The sequence below is a fragment of the Notamacropus eugenii genome, chromosome 5 (genome assembly GCF_028372415.1).
Source record: "Notamacropus eugenii isolate mMacEug1 chromosome 5, mMacEug1.pri_v2, whole genome shotgun sequence".
Classification (NCBI taxonomy): Eukaryota; Metazoa; Chordata; class Mammalia; order Diprotodontia; family Macropodidae; genus Notamacropus; species Notamacropus eugenii.
Genome location: NC_092876.1, coordinates 338,512,264 through 338,533,707, shown reverse-complemented (window position 1 = coordinate 338,533,707; position 21,444 = coordinate 338,512,264). Strand labels below are relative to the sequence as shown.

The window sequence follows — 21,444 nt, the reverse complement described above, 5'->3', positions numbered from 1 at the left end:
GAAGCGAAATAAATTGGTTTCATGGAATTAACTAATTCAAATTGTAAAACTAGGTTTGTTCAACCATTTAACTGAAGCCCACGGTGTAATATCTTTTTGGTGTTTCTCAGACTGAAGCTTTCCTAAAGTTAGCACTAATGCCCATCTCACTGGCTCTGCAGAGTACACAGTGCAATTAACACGCAGGTTAAAAAATAAGAATTTCCACAGTACCTTACTACAGTAGCTCACAAAACACTTTCTTCACAATAACTCCATGAGTTCGATAGTACAAGCTTTGTTATCCTTATTTTATGGTTAAGTAACCTAAGTTTCCAAGAGGTTCTATCACTTGCCTAGCAAGCATTATCATCTGCTTTCTATAGATGAGACAAAGTCAAAGTTCAAGGAACCTGTCAAAGTTTATCCTGCTACTTACTAAGTGTCAGAATCAGGGTTCAAGCACAGGTTTGCTGGCTCCAAGTCCTCTATTCATATTACATCAGGTCCTCTCTGAGCAGATGTTGAGGTTTCTTGGAGAGGACCAAAATTATAATAGATTTTTATATATTTGAGAAAACAGGCATATTGCTCAGTAGTGGGTTATGCTTTCTTGGTAATCTTTTATTTATCTATCTATACATCCATCCCTTTATTTACTCACTCATTTATTCATTCCAAATCTTCTTTTTTACATCAATAGTCTCTAAATGCTACAATGTACTAACTACTTCGTAAAGTCCAAAGCTCCCTCATAAGTATCTTATTATTACTATCATGGATATGCTTTTTGTGGGGTCCAGACCGGCATTTCATAGATTTAGGGAATTCCTAAATTTCATTTGTTTAAGGAAGCATATGCAAATCCACATCTGCTTTGTAAAATATTGTCTTTAAGTCTTAGTTACCCCTAGGCACTGAGGGTTTGAGTGTCTTGTCAAGGATTGTACAACCTTGTATATGTCAAAGGTGGGTACTTGAACCCATTTTCGTGACCCCAAGATTAGCTCTCTCTTATCTACACCACTACATTGCCTCTCCAGGTGTGCATATTATTAATTATTATTGTCTAATTATTAATTATTACTAAGTATTATATTATATTAATATTATATACTATTATTATTATTTATTTTATATTTTTATATATTATATAATATATATAATATATAATAAAATAGATATATTTTAAATATATATTTATTTTATATATTCATTTTATAATTATTATATATTAATATTATATATAATAATATTATAATAATTATATTAATTATTGAGTATTATATTATTAATCTATTAATACTAAAGTCCACTCTGATGCCTCACTGTATTTTAAAATGATTTTGACTATCACATAATTCAAGAGACCAGTCATTGCACAAACTTTCCTTCTTTGAACTAGGGGAAAATTACTAGGAATATTTATTTCCGTCATCACTCTGTCACTTGTAGAAAATTAGGTAATGGGCACGGCCACCTCTGACGAATCTCTTAGTCACTATTTAACCCTCACCAACCATTCGAACTGCCAGACCTCAAATTTGGAGGGTGATAATGATGAAACATTTAATCTCTGGATTATGATTAGATCATATTACAAAACAACACTTTTGATCTCAAAGAAGGAAGCCACAAAAAAGAGCGGGATAACTTCCCCCAACTAGCTAACCACTTATTATTAAAAATGCATTTGATTTGATAAAGCAAAGACTCTCCCATATGTGTGTCAAAATCATATGAGATTCCCTGAAAAATGAAACAGCAGGGGTAACTTTGTTCCACCATCCTCTGATTGCTGATATTCACTGTATATTCTCCAGAGGTATTCACTGTTGTACAATGTCCAAGAGTCAAAATTTCTCTTATAGACAGTGAGATGCTTCAGATGTTCTTTTGCTGATGACAGCAAGACCCAAGACCCAGGACACTGTAGTCTCTTAAACAAGATACCCGCTGATAAGATAAATGTTGCATTGGCTGCGGGAGTTTCCTAGCTAGAATTTCCCTACATGGATAAAAATGTAGGTCTAGATAAAAATAAAAAAACTACTCAAAAGAATTTTCTCCATCCAATTAGTCAATCAAAAAGCAATTATTAAGGGCTACTCTGTGTGAGGCACTATGACTTTGAGGAAGCAAAGACAAAAATGAAGGAGTTTCCATTCTGTCAAAAGAGAAAATGTAAACATAAGGAAAATATAGAAAATAGATCCAAAGTAAATACAAGATAAAATTGGGAAGGGAGTGGACATTAGCACCCTGGGGTGGGGTTGGGTAAAACCAAGAAAAGTCTCATGAAGGTAGTACTTGTGCAGAATCTTGGAGGAAACAAGGGATTAAGAGATTTTCCACACAGGAAAAACCAAGTGGATAAAGAATGTTTTTTATCCAAACTATGATAAACAGTTGGATGTACAACCTACACAGCTAGTTCATTGGTACATATAATTTGGGCAAACATTACAGATGGACAATGAGCTAGGCCCAGAAATGAAGAGGAGGGAGGAGAGTGGATTGGATTGACTTTGGGAAATTGCAGGATGCTTTTTAATGATCCACTGTCTCTCTTGAAAATAGACGCCCATCTATTCCACTTGATATTCTTCCAGTGACGGCTTAGGGCTATGATTCATGAAATACCACAGACTCTAAACAACTCAAGTTGTGGATGACCCAAAGGACAGTAGAGAGGTGAATGGCAGGAGACTATAGACTGCAACAATGAAGAATTGCTAACGGAAAGCAGCATTGGAGGGGTGTTGGACAGGAAAAGGTGTTAGGTCAGCAAAGGCAACTCATGGACAACATATGTGCTCCACTGGTAATCACACGATGTCACAAGATCAAGAGGAATCTTCCCAATTCGTTGGGTGGACTCCCTATGCTGGATTTATGTAGGACATGGATAAGGATCAGAAGGCATGGAGAGAGAACAGTCAGTACCACTGGAGGGAGTATGGCCAAGGAGGAGAGCTAAGTAACTAGCTTGGTAACAAGAAAACAGCACATTTACTTTCTCAGGTACTAACAAATTTCAATGGGACATTTTATAGTGCTGAATCAATTAAAACAATTCAATTCCTCTACCAAAACAGAGAATGGAATAATGTATTATGTCAAACCAAAATGGAAACAGGAGGCACTAAACTGTAAACGAGGATAAAAAACCCAACATATTTATATAATCTATGTTCTATTGTATTTTTATTTATTTTGTTAATTGGTCGTATGCAGGAGTAAACAGCTAGTGTGCTGGGTCTGGAGTCAGGAAGATTCATCTTCCTGAGTTCAAATCTGGCCTCAGACACTCACTAGCTGTGTGACCCTGAACATGTCATTTAATCCTATTTGCCTCAGTTTCCTCATATGTAAAATGAACTGGAGAAGAAAATGGCAAACTACTCCAATATCTTTGTCAAGAAAACCCCAAATGGGGTCTCAAAGAGTCAGACTGAAATGACTGAACGACATCAGGAGTATCTGCTAGGAGCCAGCTTGATACGTCGGGCTTGGTGGACTGAATGCTATATTTGGAGTGAGGAAGGCCCAGGTTCAAAATCCCACCTCAGTTACTGTACCAGGTGTGTGACTCTGAGCAAGTCATTTTGGGAAAAAAAAAACCAAACCTGTGCCTCAATGTCCTCATCTGTAAAATGGGGATAATTATAGGACCTATACTTCATAAGGTTATTGTGAGGACCAAAGGAAGTAATATGTGTATAAATGCTAATTATCAGTATTATTGTTGTAAACATCAAAGCCTTACATAAATGTTAGCTGTTATTATTTTTAAGATCTTAGCCCTCTCAGCTTGAGCACTGTCACTTCTGAACAGAAAGAATCACATTTCATCTCTTGTATGTCCCCTTGAAGACAATACCGTTCCCTACTGGTTTCTTTTATGATCAGAGAACCATGGATCAAGTATCTTATACCAGCCACAGACTCTCCACTTCCTGGTATCTATAAATGTGGATGGGCAGGCAGCTAAGAGAAACAGGCTTTAACTCAATGACACCTAATCACTTGAGCAGTTTAAATAGTTCATGCTCTGGGCTGGCTCTTCATCCTCTGCCAATTTCAAACAGCCTACATCTATTTCCACAACACAACCATCTCACATTTATTGGAAGCTTTCCCAAAGGGTGAAAGAAGAGAACCATGTGCAGGGCTATGGATTACTGCCCTATGTAACAGGTCCTCCATTAGTGTAACTGGTCAGGATTGCACACAGCCTTCTGCCCACCAAGCAACCACAGGAACTGTTGGCTACAACAGAGACCACGCCCAAGCAGAAGAACCAATAAGCCATAGGCTAAAATTTTGTTTTTAATAAGACATAGTAATGTGAAGAATTCTTTTATTTAACTTATACTTCAAAACTATTTCCTACAGGAGGCATTGTGGTCCAATAGAGGGCATAGGGAACCTTTTGCTCAATTTAGAATAATGACTTTGGCTTCAAATATAAGCTCTGCCACTTAACTGTGAGATCAGGGGCAATTCACAGCCTCTTTGGGACTCAGTTTCCCCATCTATAAAATGAGAATTAGAATAGAGGATTCTAAAGTCCCTCCCAGGCTCAAGTCTATGTTCCTATGATCTCACCTAAAACTTTTAATTGGGTCCATGAAACTCAGTGTGAGGAATAGCAGCATAGTTAAGTTTAGGAAAATTTAAGCCATCATTCACTTCACTTTCCCCACCCCAACACTACTCAACTGAGGCACTGCCAATCATGAAGTAACCATAACCAAAGGTATCCTTGGGACATCTTCTAAACTATCGAATCCTTTCCAGTAATGGAAATATCACTCTGAGGAGGGGTTATGGCATGGACAAGAAGAGAACTGAGGTCTACAGAGGATCCCGTTCCACCTCCAGCCATTGCTCTTCAGAAAAAACTGGAAGATCTTCACCCAGCCTCAGAATAACACACTTCTTCATGTATCATGGGAAGACGGAACTCAGCCATTATTGATCAAATCAGCAGCCAGGGGCTTAAGAGCCAGATCACACATTTCATTGGTATCTTTTCTTCCACATCTTTACTGAAGGTGAAAAAGCCCTACTACATCATTCTCACCATCCAATCCCACCCCTCCCCGCACCCATGCTTTGCAAGCCCAACCCAAGAAAAGCTGGTTACTTACCCAATGCATGGATTGGTTTGGTATCTTGGTGCAGTGTAGGAAAAGGGGGAGATGTTTTTGTCAACAAAGGATCCAAAACCCAAACGGAAATTGCTGGTGAGTTTCCTCATCTCCTCAGCCAGCTTGTTGCCCAGATTCCGAATTGTATCCAAATCATCCTTCATGGACAGAGAGAGGTCCATCAAATAGTATAGGTCCACAGGATAATCTTCTACCTGTCGCACCTGGACTCGGAAGGGTGTCTTGACACCTGTACCAAAAGAAAAATGTAGAGTCTCAAAGAGAGAAGGAAACCAGAAGAAGCAAATAGTTTTCATCAAACTTGATTTACCCCAGATTTTCCTCAGTGAATATGTGTCAAGTCAAAGTATTTGTGAAAAATACCACAAGAAGGCAGAGAACAGAAGAAAGTTTTGAGAAATCAATATGAAGCACTTTTAGACAGAGGAATCAAGAAAGCCAAGAGTTCCAGAAGGCATGAATTCTAATTTGGTGTCAGGTTGTTGTCATTGATCAGTCATGTGCAATCAATGGGGTTTTCTTGGCAAAGATACTGTAGTGGTTTGCCAGTTCCTTCTCTAGCTCATTTTGCAGGTGAGGAAACTGAGGCAAACAGGGTTAAGGGACTTGCCCAGGGTCACACAGCTAATATATCTCAGAGGTCATCTTCTCATGAAGATGAGTCTTCCTGACTCCAGGCCCAGCACTCTATCCACTGTGCTACCCAGCCATAGTGTCTGAATTACCTACTTAATGTGAGCTCTAGACCTCAACTCCCCTATCTGTAAATTGAGGGGGTTAGACTTAATGATTTCTGGGGTCCCTTCAAGCTCTAAACATCTATAACTTCCCCCTAACATCCAGTCAAGCAATCAATGCTAGTAGATTGATTAATTCTGAACCAGGTCCTTAGACCTCAAGCCCCTACAGATCTCCATGTTTTCCTCATGACCTGGGGATAACAGGGTAATTAGCACAGAGTGAGGAGGGCAGACATTCTAGGAATTAATTGGCCATATGCAAGTGTGTCTGGACAGCTGGTGTGCTGGACCTGGAGTCAGGAAGATTGCCGGGGTGGGGATATAGGGCAATCTCAATCTCCCAGTTCACAAGTTATTTCCAAACAAATGCTTTTCCATTCCATATCTGTAGACTCCAGCTCTGATCAGAACAAATGAGGTATATCTAATTTGATTAATAGTCAATAAACACCTAAGAACTCCTAGGCACTTCTCTAGGAACCTGGTATGCAAAGATAAAAAATGGTAATTCTCATTCCAAAGAAGCTTACAAATCAGAAGCCAACACATGACTTTAACCATTCCCACAAGTCTACTGGATAACCCTGAATCTGAGACTGGCCTTTGGACTCCAAAAAGGAAAACATAGCCAACCTTAGCACTTGCTGGCCAAAGGCCAGACAGAAAGGAAATTAGCCAAAGAGAAAAAAAGGAAACAGAGAGAAACTGACTGAATTTCATTTTATGACCTTTGCCTCAGAGTTCCAAATCAGGACAACCTATGGCCTGGAAAGTTAACACAAAACCTTTTTATGGTTTTGGAAAGCAATCTTTTGGGACTGAGAACTATGCCATTTTCTATTCATCCTGACAGCAAAAGGTATCCAGATTTTAAATGAAAACGTTTTCCTTAAGTGTTCAAGCACAAAATAACCATAGCAGGCTTAGTATTGCAGGCAGCTTGTAGTTCCTATAGTGGGCAACCACAGCTCTCCTCTCCTTCTTTTCCGAGCAGACAAGGAGTTACTTACTCTCTGTGGTTACAGAGCAGCTCCCTATATTTCATGAGAAGTACTTTTTTCATGAGAAGTACCCTTTGGTAGGATAAAATGCAGTAGTTCTAAGAAAACTCATGCACAGCTGCCTTAATGTGTATTATAAAATAATAATAATGTTAGCAGAATCTGGTTTGGAGTCTGAAAGTACCTCAGAGATCATTTAGTCCAATCATTTCATTTTACAGACCAGAAAACTGAGTCCTAAGAGAGGGGGTGGGGTCAAAGAGCTCCACGAGGCCTGCTTCAGTCCCCTGCTTGGTCACTGCAACAAATCCTTCTCATTTGCCCTTTCTGCCAGGGGAAGTCTTCACACACTTGGGGTAGACACCACCCTAACTCACCCATGGGTTTGAGACCTGTCAGTTACCCTCAACCTGGTTTAGCCCATGTACCGATAGGGTTTACACTACACGGTGTGGCCACTGTGCGCACTACAGCTTCTGGGAGCCACAGGTGAGAATCAGGTGAAACCTGGACACCAAAGGAGAGTGAGCAGCCCTGAAAAGGGCTCAGCAGCCTTCACACTAGAGGTGTTAGGGCTCAAGAGAGGGGAAATGATCTGCCCAAGGTCACACAAGTTGTAAGCAGCAGAACTGAATTCAAACTCAGATCCTCTGACTCTAAATAATAAAAGCTAACACTTAAATATCATTTTATATATATTGTCTTGCTTGAGATCTGTACTAAAGCACTGGACTAAAAGGCAGAAAGATGTGGGTTCAAATTCTGCGCCAATCATGAAGTCAGTCAATAAACCTTTATTTACCACCTGTATGACTCTAAGCAATTCACTTAACCTCCATGAGCCTTGGTTTCCTCATCTGTAAAATGGGGATAATAAAAGAACTTACTTCCTAGGGTTATTAGATAATGTGAATAAAATACTTTGTAAACCCTAAAGTGTAACTTATTACTATTATTCCCTTTTTACAAATGAGAAAATTAAGGCTTGGAAATTAAGTGATTCACCCATAATCATACCAAGCTATTCTGTAGCAGAGGTGGTATTTTAATGCAGTTCTTTGTGCCTCTGAAACCGACATTTCATCTCTTTCTAATCTACCATGTTTTTACCCAGGAAACCCAAAGATACTTTTTTAAAGCATTGAGATCTTGACTCAAATAAAAGAATGTCCATGTTTTTATTACTGATAAGATCATCAGTCTTAAAGTCTACACATGACTCCCCACAGGAAGTCACAGTACCATTCCCAGCCTATATATAGTACAATATCACATCTGGGAAGACTCATTATCTTCCATTTCCACCTAGATAATTTTCCACCTAGAACCTGTGCCAAGAAGAGTCTACAAGACCAGAGCTACACTGAATAGCTGAAGGAACCAGAGGAAGTCACTGAATTTTTCTTACCCTCAATTTCCTCATGTGTAAAATGGGTAGAAACACTATAGCACCAGGTTATTGTGAGAATAAAATGTGAAAATATTTATAAAAAGTGTTTTGTAAACATTATGACCCTTTCTATAAATGTTAATAGCTATTAATATTATTCTAAATAGGGCAGCAAGGTGAGGCAGTGGATAGGCATCAACTCTAGAATCCAAGAGAACCCGAATTCAAATATAGTCTCAGACTCCTACTATCTGTGTGACCCTGGACAGGTCACTTCACCCTCTCAGTTTCTTCATCTGTAAAATGAACTGGAGAAGAAAATGGCAAATCACTCCAGTATCTTTGCCAAAAACAAAACCAAAACAGAAATGGGGTGACAGAGTCAGACATGACTGAAACAATTCAACAATAACAATATTATTATTAATACTTGCCCTGCATTTACTTCTCCACAGACCAGATTTGATCAGGAATGCTGTCAACCAGGGCAAGTCTGCTAAATTAACTTATATCTGGTTCCCAGGTTAAGGTCAGGAAGCACACAAACAGCAACTGAACCATTCACTTCTTAATCTCAGTTCTAATCAAAGGGAGTAAAAATACCAATTCATTGCCTTAAGATAGACACCAGAGATCCTTGTTCTACACACAACACTGAAGTTAGACATACAGCCTTGCTTCTTAAACGTTTAAAAAATGATGCTTTCCCAGAAAAGCAAGATTTCATAACACAGATGTCCCACCCCCAAATGGCATTTCTTGGATCTGAAGAAGAGTAGTGAATTGCTTGTCTCTTAAATTATCCTGAAAATTTTGATTTTAGGAGTATTACAATTCTTTTAATAAGTAGCACTGGGGGATTTTTACCAAAGCAGTTGACATAAAATGCAGTTTCTAAAAACCATCCACCTTTAGGAGCAACCAAAGTCCCAACCAACACTCATCAGTTACAGAGAAGGGCCATTGTACTGAAATTTCAGTTTGCATCTATGCCAGCATCTCTCTAGCTTTAGATTTATGTCAAATTAGAAAAGATTTTTCTTTTCTTTAAAATAACAGAAAATTGTTTCCTTCAGCTTGGGGAGGAGCAATGGAAATAGTCTTTTAATTCTCCTAATTTTGACATAAAGACATAATTATGTGAGTATAATTCCTTCCTGCTTCCACTGGGTAGAAAGAAAAAATATGTGGTATCATCAAATAGGAGAAATAAATAACAGATAAAGAGCCCAGAAGAATAAACTGCAGCTGCCTCTTTACTTAGAGGCAGCAAGGCAACACAGTGGATAGAATATTGGACTTGGAATCAGAAAGACTCATCTTCATGAGTTCAAATACTACCTCAGACACTTATTAGCTGTGTGACCCTGGACAAGTCACTTTACCCTATTTGCCTCAGTTTCCTAATCTGTAAAATGATCTGGAGAAGGAAATGGCAAACCACTCCGGTATCCTTGCCAAAAAACTCCAATTAGGGTCATATAGACTGAAAAATGACTGAATAACAACAGTCTTAGTACATGAATAGTTCATCCAGAAGTAGGGCAGAGAAAACAACTGGCAGGTGTAATAAGCTGGGAGGGCTTTTGCACCAAGTTGGTCTAAAGTTCAACAGTTATAGGCTAGCCCTGAAGAAATCTGACTCTTAGACAAGGACCAGAGTTATTTAGAAGGAAACTCACGAGCTAGGTTTGGAGATAACACCAGAATTAGTTCTAAACTATGGGTTTGAAAAAAGCTAAGCAAAATTGAAAAAGGTAGTAAATGATGTCTTAAATTTATTTCTTTAAAAGCTTACCCTTTAAGTATATTCTATAAATCTAACTTGAGAATTTTGAAAAATTTCACCTATTTTCAGAAAAATTCATCTTTTTGGTTAAAAAGTAGAATAAGCAGGAAAGCATCTTTCTCCATTATCCATAATGCCTGTAGATCAGATGACACAGTCACAGTAACTATGTTGTCCCAAAGTGTCAGCATACCATCATTGGAAAGTCAAGTTTTGATGGGTAAGCTAACCAGACTCATGACATCTTAACATTCCAACCTAAACATATAAAACATCAACATGATCATCCCATGCCATAATCTAAGAAATGATGCACAATGATTGGAAAGGTCTTCTATGTTTCTTTTGTAAAGAAATTACTGTGTAAGAAAAGCATGTGCCTAGGATATATTCTGTTCTTCACAGTTTAGAAATAATTTAGGAGAAGTAAGGAAAGTTTTTTGAGTTCTCCTAGCTTCCTCACTATGCAAATCACTTAGTAGCCAACGCCTGACAAAAGGACTAATTTTCCAACACTGCTTTTAGATTCATTAAAAGATTTTGTTTTCTATCACGATTCCACTTCAGTTCTTCTGATCCAAAAACAGAAAACTAGATTTTGATTCTGGAAGCATAACTTGTAATTTAGTCCAGCTCACAAAGAGTTCAATTTCCCCAATCCTCAGCTTCGGTGAAAGTAAGATGCGTACACACAAGTTCCCACATATATCCATGTGCTATCACATGACAAGCCCATAAATTGACCTCAAATTTCTGAGAGATATGTAGGATCACTGGAAGGAACCTTTCTAATTCCTTTATTTTGCCCACATGGAAACTGAGGCCAAGGGGTTAAGGAACACTGGATAATCAATCAGGAAGTCTATTGTGTGCTAAGCATAGAGGTAGGTGCTAAAGATGTAAAGACAAAATTGAAACAATACTTGCCTCAAGGAGTTTACATTCTAACAGTAGAGATATGTATATCTACCTAAGCACAGTATATCCAATAATGATGAAGTAGTAAGACAGGTAGAAGACAGAAGCAGCAGCCAGACAGGCAGAAGAACCAAGAAAGAGTAAAGTGTCATCAAAACCCAGACTAAAAGCTGGTCCACTGTGTTAAATACTTTAGAGAGGTCAAGAAGGTTGAAGATTGGAAAAGATCAACAGATTTGGCAATCAAGGGATCGATGGTAACTCTGGAGAGAACAGTTTCAGTTGAGTGATGAGGTTGAAAGCCAAGTTGCAAAAGGCTGAGGAAAGTGAAAGAAGAAAAGATAGGAAGTGAAGGCATAAAGTACACTAAATATAACATACATGTGTATGTGTGTGCATACACACGTAGATATATGCATGTACATATGAACATATATGTATTGTACATGCATGTTTGTGTGTGTGGCTACATATATACACACATACACACAAATCTCTTATTAAGAGGATTTGTTCTGTGAAGATTGGATTTAGTCAAATGGCTGAACTTGAGGACCTTGAGGGCCACATGTGGCCTTGAGGCCACAGGTTCCCCATCCCTGGTAGACATTGTAGGAAATCCAGTTGTTGTTCAATTGGTTTTGATTGTGTGCAACTCTTTGTGACTCCATTTCTTGGCAAAGATGCTGGAGTGGTTTGCCATTTTCTTCTCCAACTCATTTTACAGATGAGGAAACTGAGGCAAACAGAGTTAAGTGACTTGCCCAGGGTCTTCCTGACTCCAGACCCAGCACTCTATCCACAGTGCCACCTAGCTGCCTCAGAAATCTAGTACAACTCCCTAGTTTTCTAGGACTCTGACTAAGTTACTGGACAATAGCTTGAGAGGATGGTAAGGTCACACCATGTAAGTAAGCTATCAAGGAAGGAGTCGCAGAGTTGGGGAGAGGGAACAGAAGATCAAAGGAGAAGAAAGAGAACGATTATTGAGGAGCTCTGGGAGTAACAAAGCTAGAATTTGAACCTAGGTCCTTCCCCAGATACAGTGCTCTGTTGTGACTTGTCCCAGCTCTCCAGAAAGCACTATCATCACTGCCTCGAAGAAGAAACCCCACACTCTTCGGAGAACCATGGGAAGTGTTAAATTTGCTGTTAGCAAACCTTGAATTCAGAAGCATTTTAGTAAGAAATTATTCAGTGCAGGAGGTAAACTAGTTAAGCCAGTGGCGTATTTATGCTTCATCAGATGTAGCTCTCTCCAACCTTAATAGATTTTTTAAAAATTTAAACCAACCATTCTGGAGTTATTTCTACCAGGGAGGTTTCCAAGACTCTGATTCTTATTTTATGTAAACTCCACTCATCAGTGGTCCAAAAAGCCAAGCTCTTAAGACGTGTGTACATACATACATACATATATATATATATATATATATATATATATATATATATATATATATATATATATATATCTTTGTACTCCTTACTAAGAATCCTCATTACGATCTTCTTTTCTCAGCAACCCAGCCCCCTTTTAACAATGTAATATGTTCAATCCATCAACAGGTATTTGTTGAGAGCTCTCAGTGGGTGCTCCCTGACTTTGTTTTCAAGGCTGGTTCTGTGACCTGCCTTTCTCTTGTTTCTTCATTTGCTCATCTCAAGTTTTGTCCAGACTTGTCCTCATCCTTTCTCTTACCTTCTCAGCAACTGTGTCGCCCAACAGCCTTTTGGGCAGTTGCTGCCAACGCTCAGCCTGTACCCCTCCCCTATAGCCTTTTAAGGTAATCCCAGCCTCTGGAGCAGCAGATGATCAGAAGACAAGAAGAAGTAAGCTCACTTGGCAGCTGCACCCATAAAAATTAGAGCCTTCTGGCAGAGAAGACTTTGGGAATGCTTTCAGGTGTTCCCCATTTCAAACCCACTGACATCTGGACTTCTGCACAGAATTCTTACCACTACAAGTCTAAAAATGGCATCTTTTCCCATCATAATCAAGTATATGCGTATTAATGTATATTGAGGGTGGAAAGGACTCTTGGAGGGGTGGGTGGGATGGGGAATGAGAGAGTATGAGAAGATAAGTTAACAGGAAATCGGGCAAAATGAGAGGCTGAGAAAGAAAATAGTGGAGAAAACAAAGGTAAAAATAAGATGGAGGGAAACTCACAAATAGTCATTATAACTTTGAATGTGAATGGAATGTTTGTAGCAGCTCTCTTTGCAGTGGCAAAGTACTGGAAATTGCAGGAGTGCTCATCAAGTGGGGAATGGCCAAACAAGTTGCGGTATATAGTTGTGATGGAATACTATTGTGCTATAAGAGCGATGAGCCCATCGATCTTAGAAAGGCATGGAAAGGCGTGCACAAAATGGTGAGGAGTGAAATGAGCAGAAACAAAAGAACACTGTATATAGCAATAGCGATATTGTTTTAAGAAGTATATTTTTCAAAGTCCTCCTTTTCCCTAGCTCTCCCCTTAATTAAAAAGGAAAACACACACTGAAATATTTATAACTGTACTTTTTTTTAAAATAACAAAGAACTGGAAACAAAGTAGATACACTGTACACAGAAGAATGACCTAACAAATTATGATACATGAATGTAATGAAATATTAATGCACCATAAGAAATAACAAATATGAAGAATACAGAGAGTCAGCTAATCAGGTGGCAAGTATGCATTAAGTACCTACTATGTACTGGAGACACAAGGGATGCATGGGAAACCTTTTACGAACAGATGCAGAGTGAAGTAAGTAGAGACAAGAAAATAACACACATAAGGAACTATAACAATGTAAATGGAAAACACAAAACCATTGAAACCAAAAGCTGTGTAATTACGACGACCAAGATCAGCCCTGAAGAAGAGATATGAGAATGTCCCTTGCTCTGGAGGTGGGCTAAAACCAGCTTATACCAAGGTCTGATTGTTAATTTGAAGTGAGAACATTTACACCTGGGAAATCTCAAACTACAAATCAGGGCTTTGTTGTTTTGTTTATTGTAAGGAGGTGGTACAGAAAATGTTAATAATGCAAATTAAACTTCAAAAGGTGTTCTATTCCAAGAGTTCGTTGTTAAACATTTACCTCCCTCCTTTAAAGAGACGGAGACCAAATATACTGTTGGTAGCTAGGTGGTACAGCTTGGCATCAGAAAGACGGTAGTTCAAATCCCCTCTTAGAAACTTTCTGTGTGACCTTAGGCAAGTTATTTAACTTCTGTCTGCTGAAGTTTTCTGAACTGTAAAACAGCACTTACTTCGCAGGGTTGTTGTGCAGATCAAATGAGATAATAATTGTAAAGCACTTAGCACAGTTTCTGGCACATAGTGGCCACTATGTTTGAAGGCTAGCTGTTGTGGTACTGTTGTTGGACATGAGCTGATTTGTTTTACTGAACTACTTTTTAATTTTTGTTGTTTTTCGTGGTTTGTGGTTGTCTGGGTAGCAGAAGGGGGGAGAGACATATTGGGAAATGAAAGTGATGTAAAAACCGGATATCAATAAAACAATTTTAAAATTAAAGAGGGAAACTGTCAATGATAACTATCAAATAAAAAAGAATATGATTTGATGATTGGAGAATCTTTGTTTGGAGGACTCTTGGTGATGAGGAAGCATAGGTTTCCCCCCAAAATCGCAAAGAAATACCTAAGGAGATGACTTTTCATCTATTGATAAATTCAAAGGGTCTTTTACCCCCAGATTTAATTTTCTGGGATCAGAGATGAGAAACATCAGTGTGGAGATGTGGGAGTTACCCCTAATTACAACAGAACTGTTGATATATGGGAGGTAGGAGAGAAACAAGCATTTATTAAGTGCCTACCGTGAGTCATACTATCTCATTTTTATGATCCCAACAATCTTGGGAGGTGGTGATGCTATTATTATTCTCTTTTTAAAGTTGAGGAAACTGAGGCAGAAAATTAAATGGAATTTCTGGTTATCAATGGGATCCTTAAAAAATCATCAGTGCTGTACATTTCATGTTTTTGGATTTTTTTTCAATGTATTGATTGATCCTACTGATTTTTTTCCTCTCTTTTTACTCTTTAAAAAGTACTAGTAAGGGGCTAAGTGGTACAGTGAATAGAACACTGGTCCTGGCATCAGGAGAACCTGAGTTTAAATCTGGTCTCAGACACTTACTAGCTGCGTGATCCTGGGCAAGTCACTTAACCTTGATTGCCACCACCACCACCCCCCCCCCCCCCCGCCCTTCCCCTCCCCCTGCCAAAAAAAAAGAGAGAAAAGAAAGTACTATTAAATGAGATGGTGGGTTGAAAAGATCCTGGGTTTCTATGATAATGTAACTATGATAACATAAGAAACAGAAGACATTAATAAAACCTTTTTCAAAAAAAAAAACAAAACACTATTGAGCCCTAGTTAACCTAGCTGGGCTGGAGGCTGGGGGTGAAGGGGAAGAATAGTGTAGTACAGTGGAAAAAGGCATTTAATCTGGACTCAGAGGTCCTTAGTTTCTGACTCTACAACTTAACAGCTATTTGATCTTGGATAAATCACTTCACTTCCCTAATCCCCAGCCTTTTCAGCTGGGGAGGATGGAGGAGGAGAGAAGAAAGAGGAGAAGTAGGAATTGCCTCCTGCAAAAAGGTGGATCTTGAGCTGAGTCTTGAAGGAAGGAAACTGGAAATTTCAAGATGGGCTCTGCTCCCAGTTCAACCAAGTTTAGATGCCAGTCTAGTGGAATCTAATGTGTCCCACTGTAAAGAAAGCTGATAGGGGCGAAGCCAAGATGGTGGAGCAGAAAGATGCACCTACTCTAGCTCTCCCCCTATAACTCATAAAATACCTGTAAAAAATGACCCTAAACAAATTCTAGAGCAGCAGAAGCCACAAAACGACGGAGTGAAAGAGATTTCCAACCCAAGACAACCTGGAAGGCCGACAGTAAAGGTCTATCACACTGGGCTTGGAGCAGAGCGCATACCAGCCTGGGCCACACTGCACTGACAGGACTGCAGCAGGCTTCAGGGTTCGGAATCATGGACAGCAGCTGCGGTTCTCAGATTATTAAACCCTCAAATGCCAAAGACAGCTTTAAAGGTCAATAAGAAAGCTCTTTCACCTAGGTGAGAAGGGAATACGATCTGGCACCAGGCCCAGGGTGGCCAAAAGCCACTTGCAGCAGGGTCCCCTTTTGGAGCCCTCCACCTAAAGACCCTGGGGGAATCAAGCACCTGATCTGAAATATCAGCCCTAAGTGGCAGTCCTGGAGTGAGAGGGAGCACTGGCCTGGTGGACCTGGTGGAGGCTCTGGAGAGGAAATTCTACTTGCAGATCCTGGGCAGATAAGAGTGCTTGTGGTTGCTCCCAGACCACAGCATAGGCTGGGAGAAGAGTAAACTCCTCTCCCTTGATTGTGCCCCCTTGGAGGAACTGAGAACTTACAGATCTCTAGAGTATACCCTCCACTTGACAAAGGACTCAAAAGTCAAGTAACAGGCTGGGAAAATGCCCAAAAAAGGGGAAAAAAATAAGACTATAGAAGGCTACTTTCTTGGTGAACAGGTATTTTCTTCCATCCTTTCAGATGAGGAAGAACAAAGCATACCATCAGAGGAAGACATAAAAGTCAAGGCTTCTACATTCAAAATCTCCAAAATAAATATAAATGGAAGAGCTCAAAAAGGATTTTGAAAATCAAGTAAGAGAAGTAGAGGAAAAATTGGGAAGAGAAATGAGAGAGATGCAAGAAAATCATGAAAAAAAGAGTCAACAGCTTGCTAAACTAAACAAAAAAAATCCTGAAGAAAATAACACCTTTAAAAATAGATTAACCCAATTGGCAAAAGAGGTCCAAAAAGCCAGTGAAGAGAAGAATGCCCTAAAAAGCAGAATTAGCTAAATGGAAAAGGAGGTTCAAATGCTCACTGAAGAAAACAGCTCTTTCAAAATCAGAATGTATCAGATGGAAGCTAATGACTTTATGAGAAACCCAGAAATTACAAAACAAACCAAAAGAATGAAAAAAAATGAAGACAGTGTGAAATATCTCATTGGAAAAACAACTGACCTAGAAAATAGATCCAGGAGAGACAATTTAAAAATGATGGGGCCACCTGAAAGCCATGATCAAAAAAAGACCCTAGAAATCATCTTTCATGAAATTATCAAGGAAAACTGCCCTGATATTCTAGAAACAGAGGGTAAAATAAATACTGAAAGAATCCACTGATCACCTCCTGAGAGAGATCCAAAAAGAAAAACTCCTAGGAATATTGTAGCCAAATTCCAGAATTCCCAGGTTAAGGAGAAAATATTAAAAACAACCAGAAAGAAACAATTCGCGTATTATGGAAGTACAATCAGGATAACACAAGATCTAACAATTTCTATGTTAAGGGATAGAAGGGCTTGGAATATGATATTCCAGAAGTCAAAGGAACTAGGATTAAAACCAAGAATCACCTACCCAGAAAAACTTCAGGGGAAAAATTGGTCATTCAATGAAATAGAGGACTTTCAAGCATTCTTGATGAAAAGACCAGAACTGAATAGAAAATTGGACTTTCAAACACAAGAATTAAGAGAAGCAGGAAAAAGTAAACAGGAAAGAGAAATCATAAGGGATTTACTAAAGTCAAACTGTTTACATTCCTACATGGAAAGATCATATTTGTAACTCTTGAGACTTTTCTCAGTATTTGGAGGGATTATATACATAGAGACAGAGGGTGAGTTGAATAGGAAGGGATGATATCTAAAAAAATGCAATTAAGGGGTGAGAGAGGAATATATTGGGAGGAGAAAGGGAGAAATGGACTGGGGCAAATTATCTCTCATAAAAGAGGCAAGAAAAAGGTTTTTCAATGGAGGGGAAAAGAGGGGAGATTACAGGGGAAAAGTAAAGCTTACTCTCATCACATTTGGCTCAAGGAGGGAATAACATGCACACTCAATTTGGTATGAAAATCTATCTTACACTACAGGAAAGTAGGGGAGAAGGGGATAAATGGGGTGTGGGGGGGATAATAGAAGGGGGGAAATGGGAGGAGGGAGTAATTAGAAGTAAACGCTTTTGGGGAGGGATAAGGTCAAAAGAGAGAACAGAATAAACAGGAGGCAGGATAGGATGGAGGAAAATATAGTTAGTCTTTCACAACATGACTATTACGGAAGTATTTTGCATAACTACACATGTATAGCCTATATTGAATAGCTTGCCTTCTCAGTGGGGATGGGTGGGGAGGGAAGAAGGGAGAGAAGTTGGAACTCAAAAGTTTTAGGAACAAATGTTAAGAATTGTTTTTGCATGCAGCTGGGAAATAAGAAATATAGGTAATGGGGTATAAAAATCTATCTTGCCCTACAAGAAAAGAAAGAAGATGAAGCTAAGGGAAGGGAGGAATGTGATAGAAGGGACAGCAGATTAGGGGAAGGGGTAATCAGAATGCATGGTGTCTTGGGGAAAGGGGAGGGGAGAGATGGGGAGAAAATTTGGAACTCAAAATCTTGTGCAAATGAATGTTGCAAACTAAAAATAAATAAATAAATAAATAAAAAGAAAGCTGATGACATTGAGAATTTTAATACTGACATAGAACAAAGGAATTGCTGGACTGGGTCAGATAAATGGTCCATTCAGAATTCTACTCCTAATGAATGAACAAACTGTGGTATGTGGATGTGGTGTAGGAAATATTACAGCACTCTAATAAATGATGAAACGATTTCAGAGAATCTTGGGTAGTATGAACTAACACAAAATAAAGTGAACAGAATCAAGAGAACAATTTATGTAAGAGGATAACAACATTATAAAGGAAAAAACTTTGAAAGAATGAAGAACTCTGATGAATGTAATGACCAACCAGTTTTCCTTTGCAGTTGAGCATTTCTACTCAGGAAAAATGTTACAAAGGAAGGGAAGGTGATAGTTAAAAGGTGTTGACATACATTTTTTGACATAGCCACTGTTTGGGTTAGTTTTGCTTGCTTATGTTTATTTATTACAAACATTTTTCTTTTCCCTCTCTTTCAGTATTTAATGGAGGGAGGTTGTGGAAAGGAGAACTAGATAATAGTGATACCATAAAAAAGAAGACAACTAGAGTATTGGCCCTGCAGTCAGGAGATCCTGAGTTCAAATCCAGCCTCAGACACTTATTAACTGTGTGATGCTGGGCAGATCACATAACTCTGATTGCCTTTAAAAAAAAAGGCCATTGAAAGATTTTTTTCTTTAATGAACAGAAGAAAAAAAAGAATGTTCAGAAGGAAACACAGACAAGCAGGACAGTTTTGAAAGCAACATGTGGAATTTATTGTATGCTTTCTTTTTAAAGCAAATGGTATGAAATACAGATCCATATAGAATTCTTTTTTGCATGTTTTACTGTGTAAGTAGAATGCAATTTTAGGGGTGTTATTAGTTCATAATTTTTTTAACAATAATTTTCTCTGAGGCAGATTATGGAAAGTCATGGTTTTTCTCTGACTTAGACAATATCTGCCTCAAAAATGATCATGGATATACGTTCCTATTTTCTCTTATTAATGATAACTCACATTTTTATAGAACTTTATGGTTTACAAAATGCTTCCCTCACAACAACTTGTAGGTGAGACAAGACACTTCATCTATAAAACCTTCTTAATGGGTATATTCTGGTCCACTATCCCAGTACCAGAGCTCTATTCATCAGGGGGTGAGGGATACTCTTAAGGAGTTTGGGAAAGTTGTCTCTTCTCTAATGCCACTCACTAAAGCTCCCACAGCTATGTTACCCGTAGGTTAGCCACCAGTTCCATTTAATCACATAACATAGATTAGTTTTTACAAGGGAATATTTACTTAGAAGGTGTAACAAGAAAAAATGTATGAACATTTCTCACCCAGAGCTGCCGGCACACTCTCCACTATTCCACCTCAGTCTCTGGGGACTGAGTGGGCTCAAATTTATTAACTCAGGTCCTAGAAAAAGCATGGTTCCCACCAACATTCCATTCAGAATGCTCACTTCTTAAACAGCCCTAATCACTGAATGGGTGTTGCCTCAGTCAAACTGAGACCTGTTAAAGACCATAGCTTAAAAAGGCCATGGTCTCCCACTGCCTCCAGGGCCATCTCCAGTCCTCCTGATCTATATCTCACCACTGAACCCAGATGGCTCTGGAGGAGATAGTGAGGCTGGTGACTTTGCGCAGCCCCCCCCTCACTTCAACCCAATTCAATTGCAAGTCATAGTATCACCTTCCTGATGTTGTAGTCCTCTGCAAGAATGAAAGACAAACCACACAGAATCCCTACGTTGAACTACCTGTGCCATATGACTGCAATGGAATATTCCTGTGACATAATGAGGCAAGAAACAATTTCAGACAATCCTGGAGAGTAAGAATTGACACAGTAGAACAATTTATACAACAGGAAGTCACATTGTTACATGTAAAGGAAAACAACTCTGAATTACTAGTTATGGCTCTACTCTCAATGAAGGAGGAAGGGAGCTATTTTAAAGTAAGTTATGCAGTTAGGAGACTCAATGGATAGAACCTGGATTGGAGTGAGGAACACCTGAGAATGAATCCTACTTCATTCTTACCAGCTGCTGGCCCCCTTACAGCCCCAACTCCACCTCATCTAGAAAATAAGGGCATTGGATTTGAAGACCTATAAGGTGCTTTCTAGCTTTAAACATCCAATCCTACAATGTCCTACTGTCTGTGTCACACTGAGCAAATCTTTTAACCCTTTTCAGCCTTGATGTTGTTCAGCTGATTTTTAGGTGTTCCCAACTCTTTGTGACCCCATTTGGGGTTTTCTTTGCAAAGATACTGAAATGGTTTTTTCCACTATTTCTTCAGCTCATTTTACAGGAGAGGAAACTGAGGCAAACAGGGTTAAGTGACTTGCCCAGGGTCACACAGAGAATAAGTGTCCAAGGGCAGATTTGAACTCAGAAAGATGAGTCCTGGCCCAGCACTCTGTGCACTATGGTGTCACCTAGCTGTCCATTTTTCTACCTCAGTTGCCTTCTATTATAAAATGAGAGATAATCTTTAAGGTCTCCTTCTGGGGCAAATTCTATGAACTTCGTTATGTAAGATCAACTAAGAGCTTAAGAAAATGGCCTGAGATTTACATTTTTGTCATGGTTACTCAGGGTCTACGGGTGCACAGCTACAGCAGGGGTGGGAAACAGGGCATGGCCAGCATTGGGTCACCCTATAGAGATGCTAGGGCAGGCTGATGATCCCTAGCTTGAGATGAATCACCAACCCTGGTGGTTAGGATCGTCACCTCCACAGGGTATTCTCCTGCGCTTGTCAACATCCTTCCCACCCTCAGGGCATTCTCATCTCAGATTCATTTCCTGACTTTATGCCCTGCCAGCTAAGTAACAGACCAGCTCAGCTGTGTGTTAACAGCTTGGATCTAGGATCCCACCATTCCATTCTTTTTCCT

General features: G+C 39.1%; 1 protein-coding gene across 1 annotated transcript in view; it reads right to left on the bottom strand.

Annotated features, from left to right (window-relative positions):
- ITGB5 (integrin subunit beta 5) overlaps positions 1 to 21,444 on the bottom strand; it is a 207,611-nt gene that overhangs the window by 134,917 nt on the left and 51,250 nt on the right. The window contains exon 4 of the mRNA XM_072616713.1: positions 5,136 to 5,385. Coding sequence (XP_072472814.1) covers positions 5,136 to 5,385 — 250 coding nt within the window. The remainder of the gene's footprint in view (positions 1 to 5,135; positions 5,386 to 21,444) is intronic.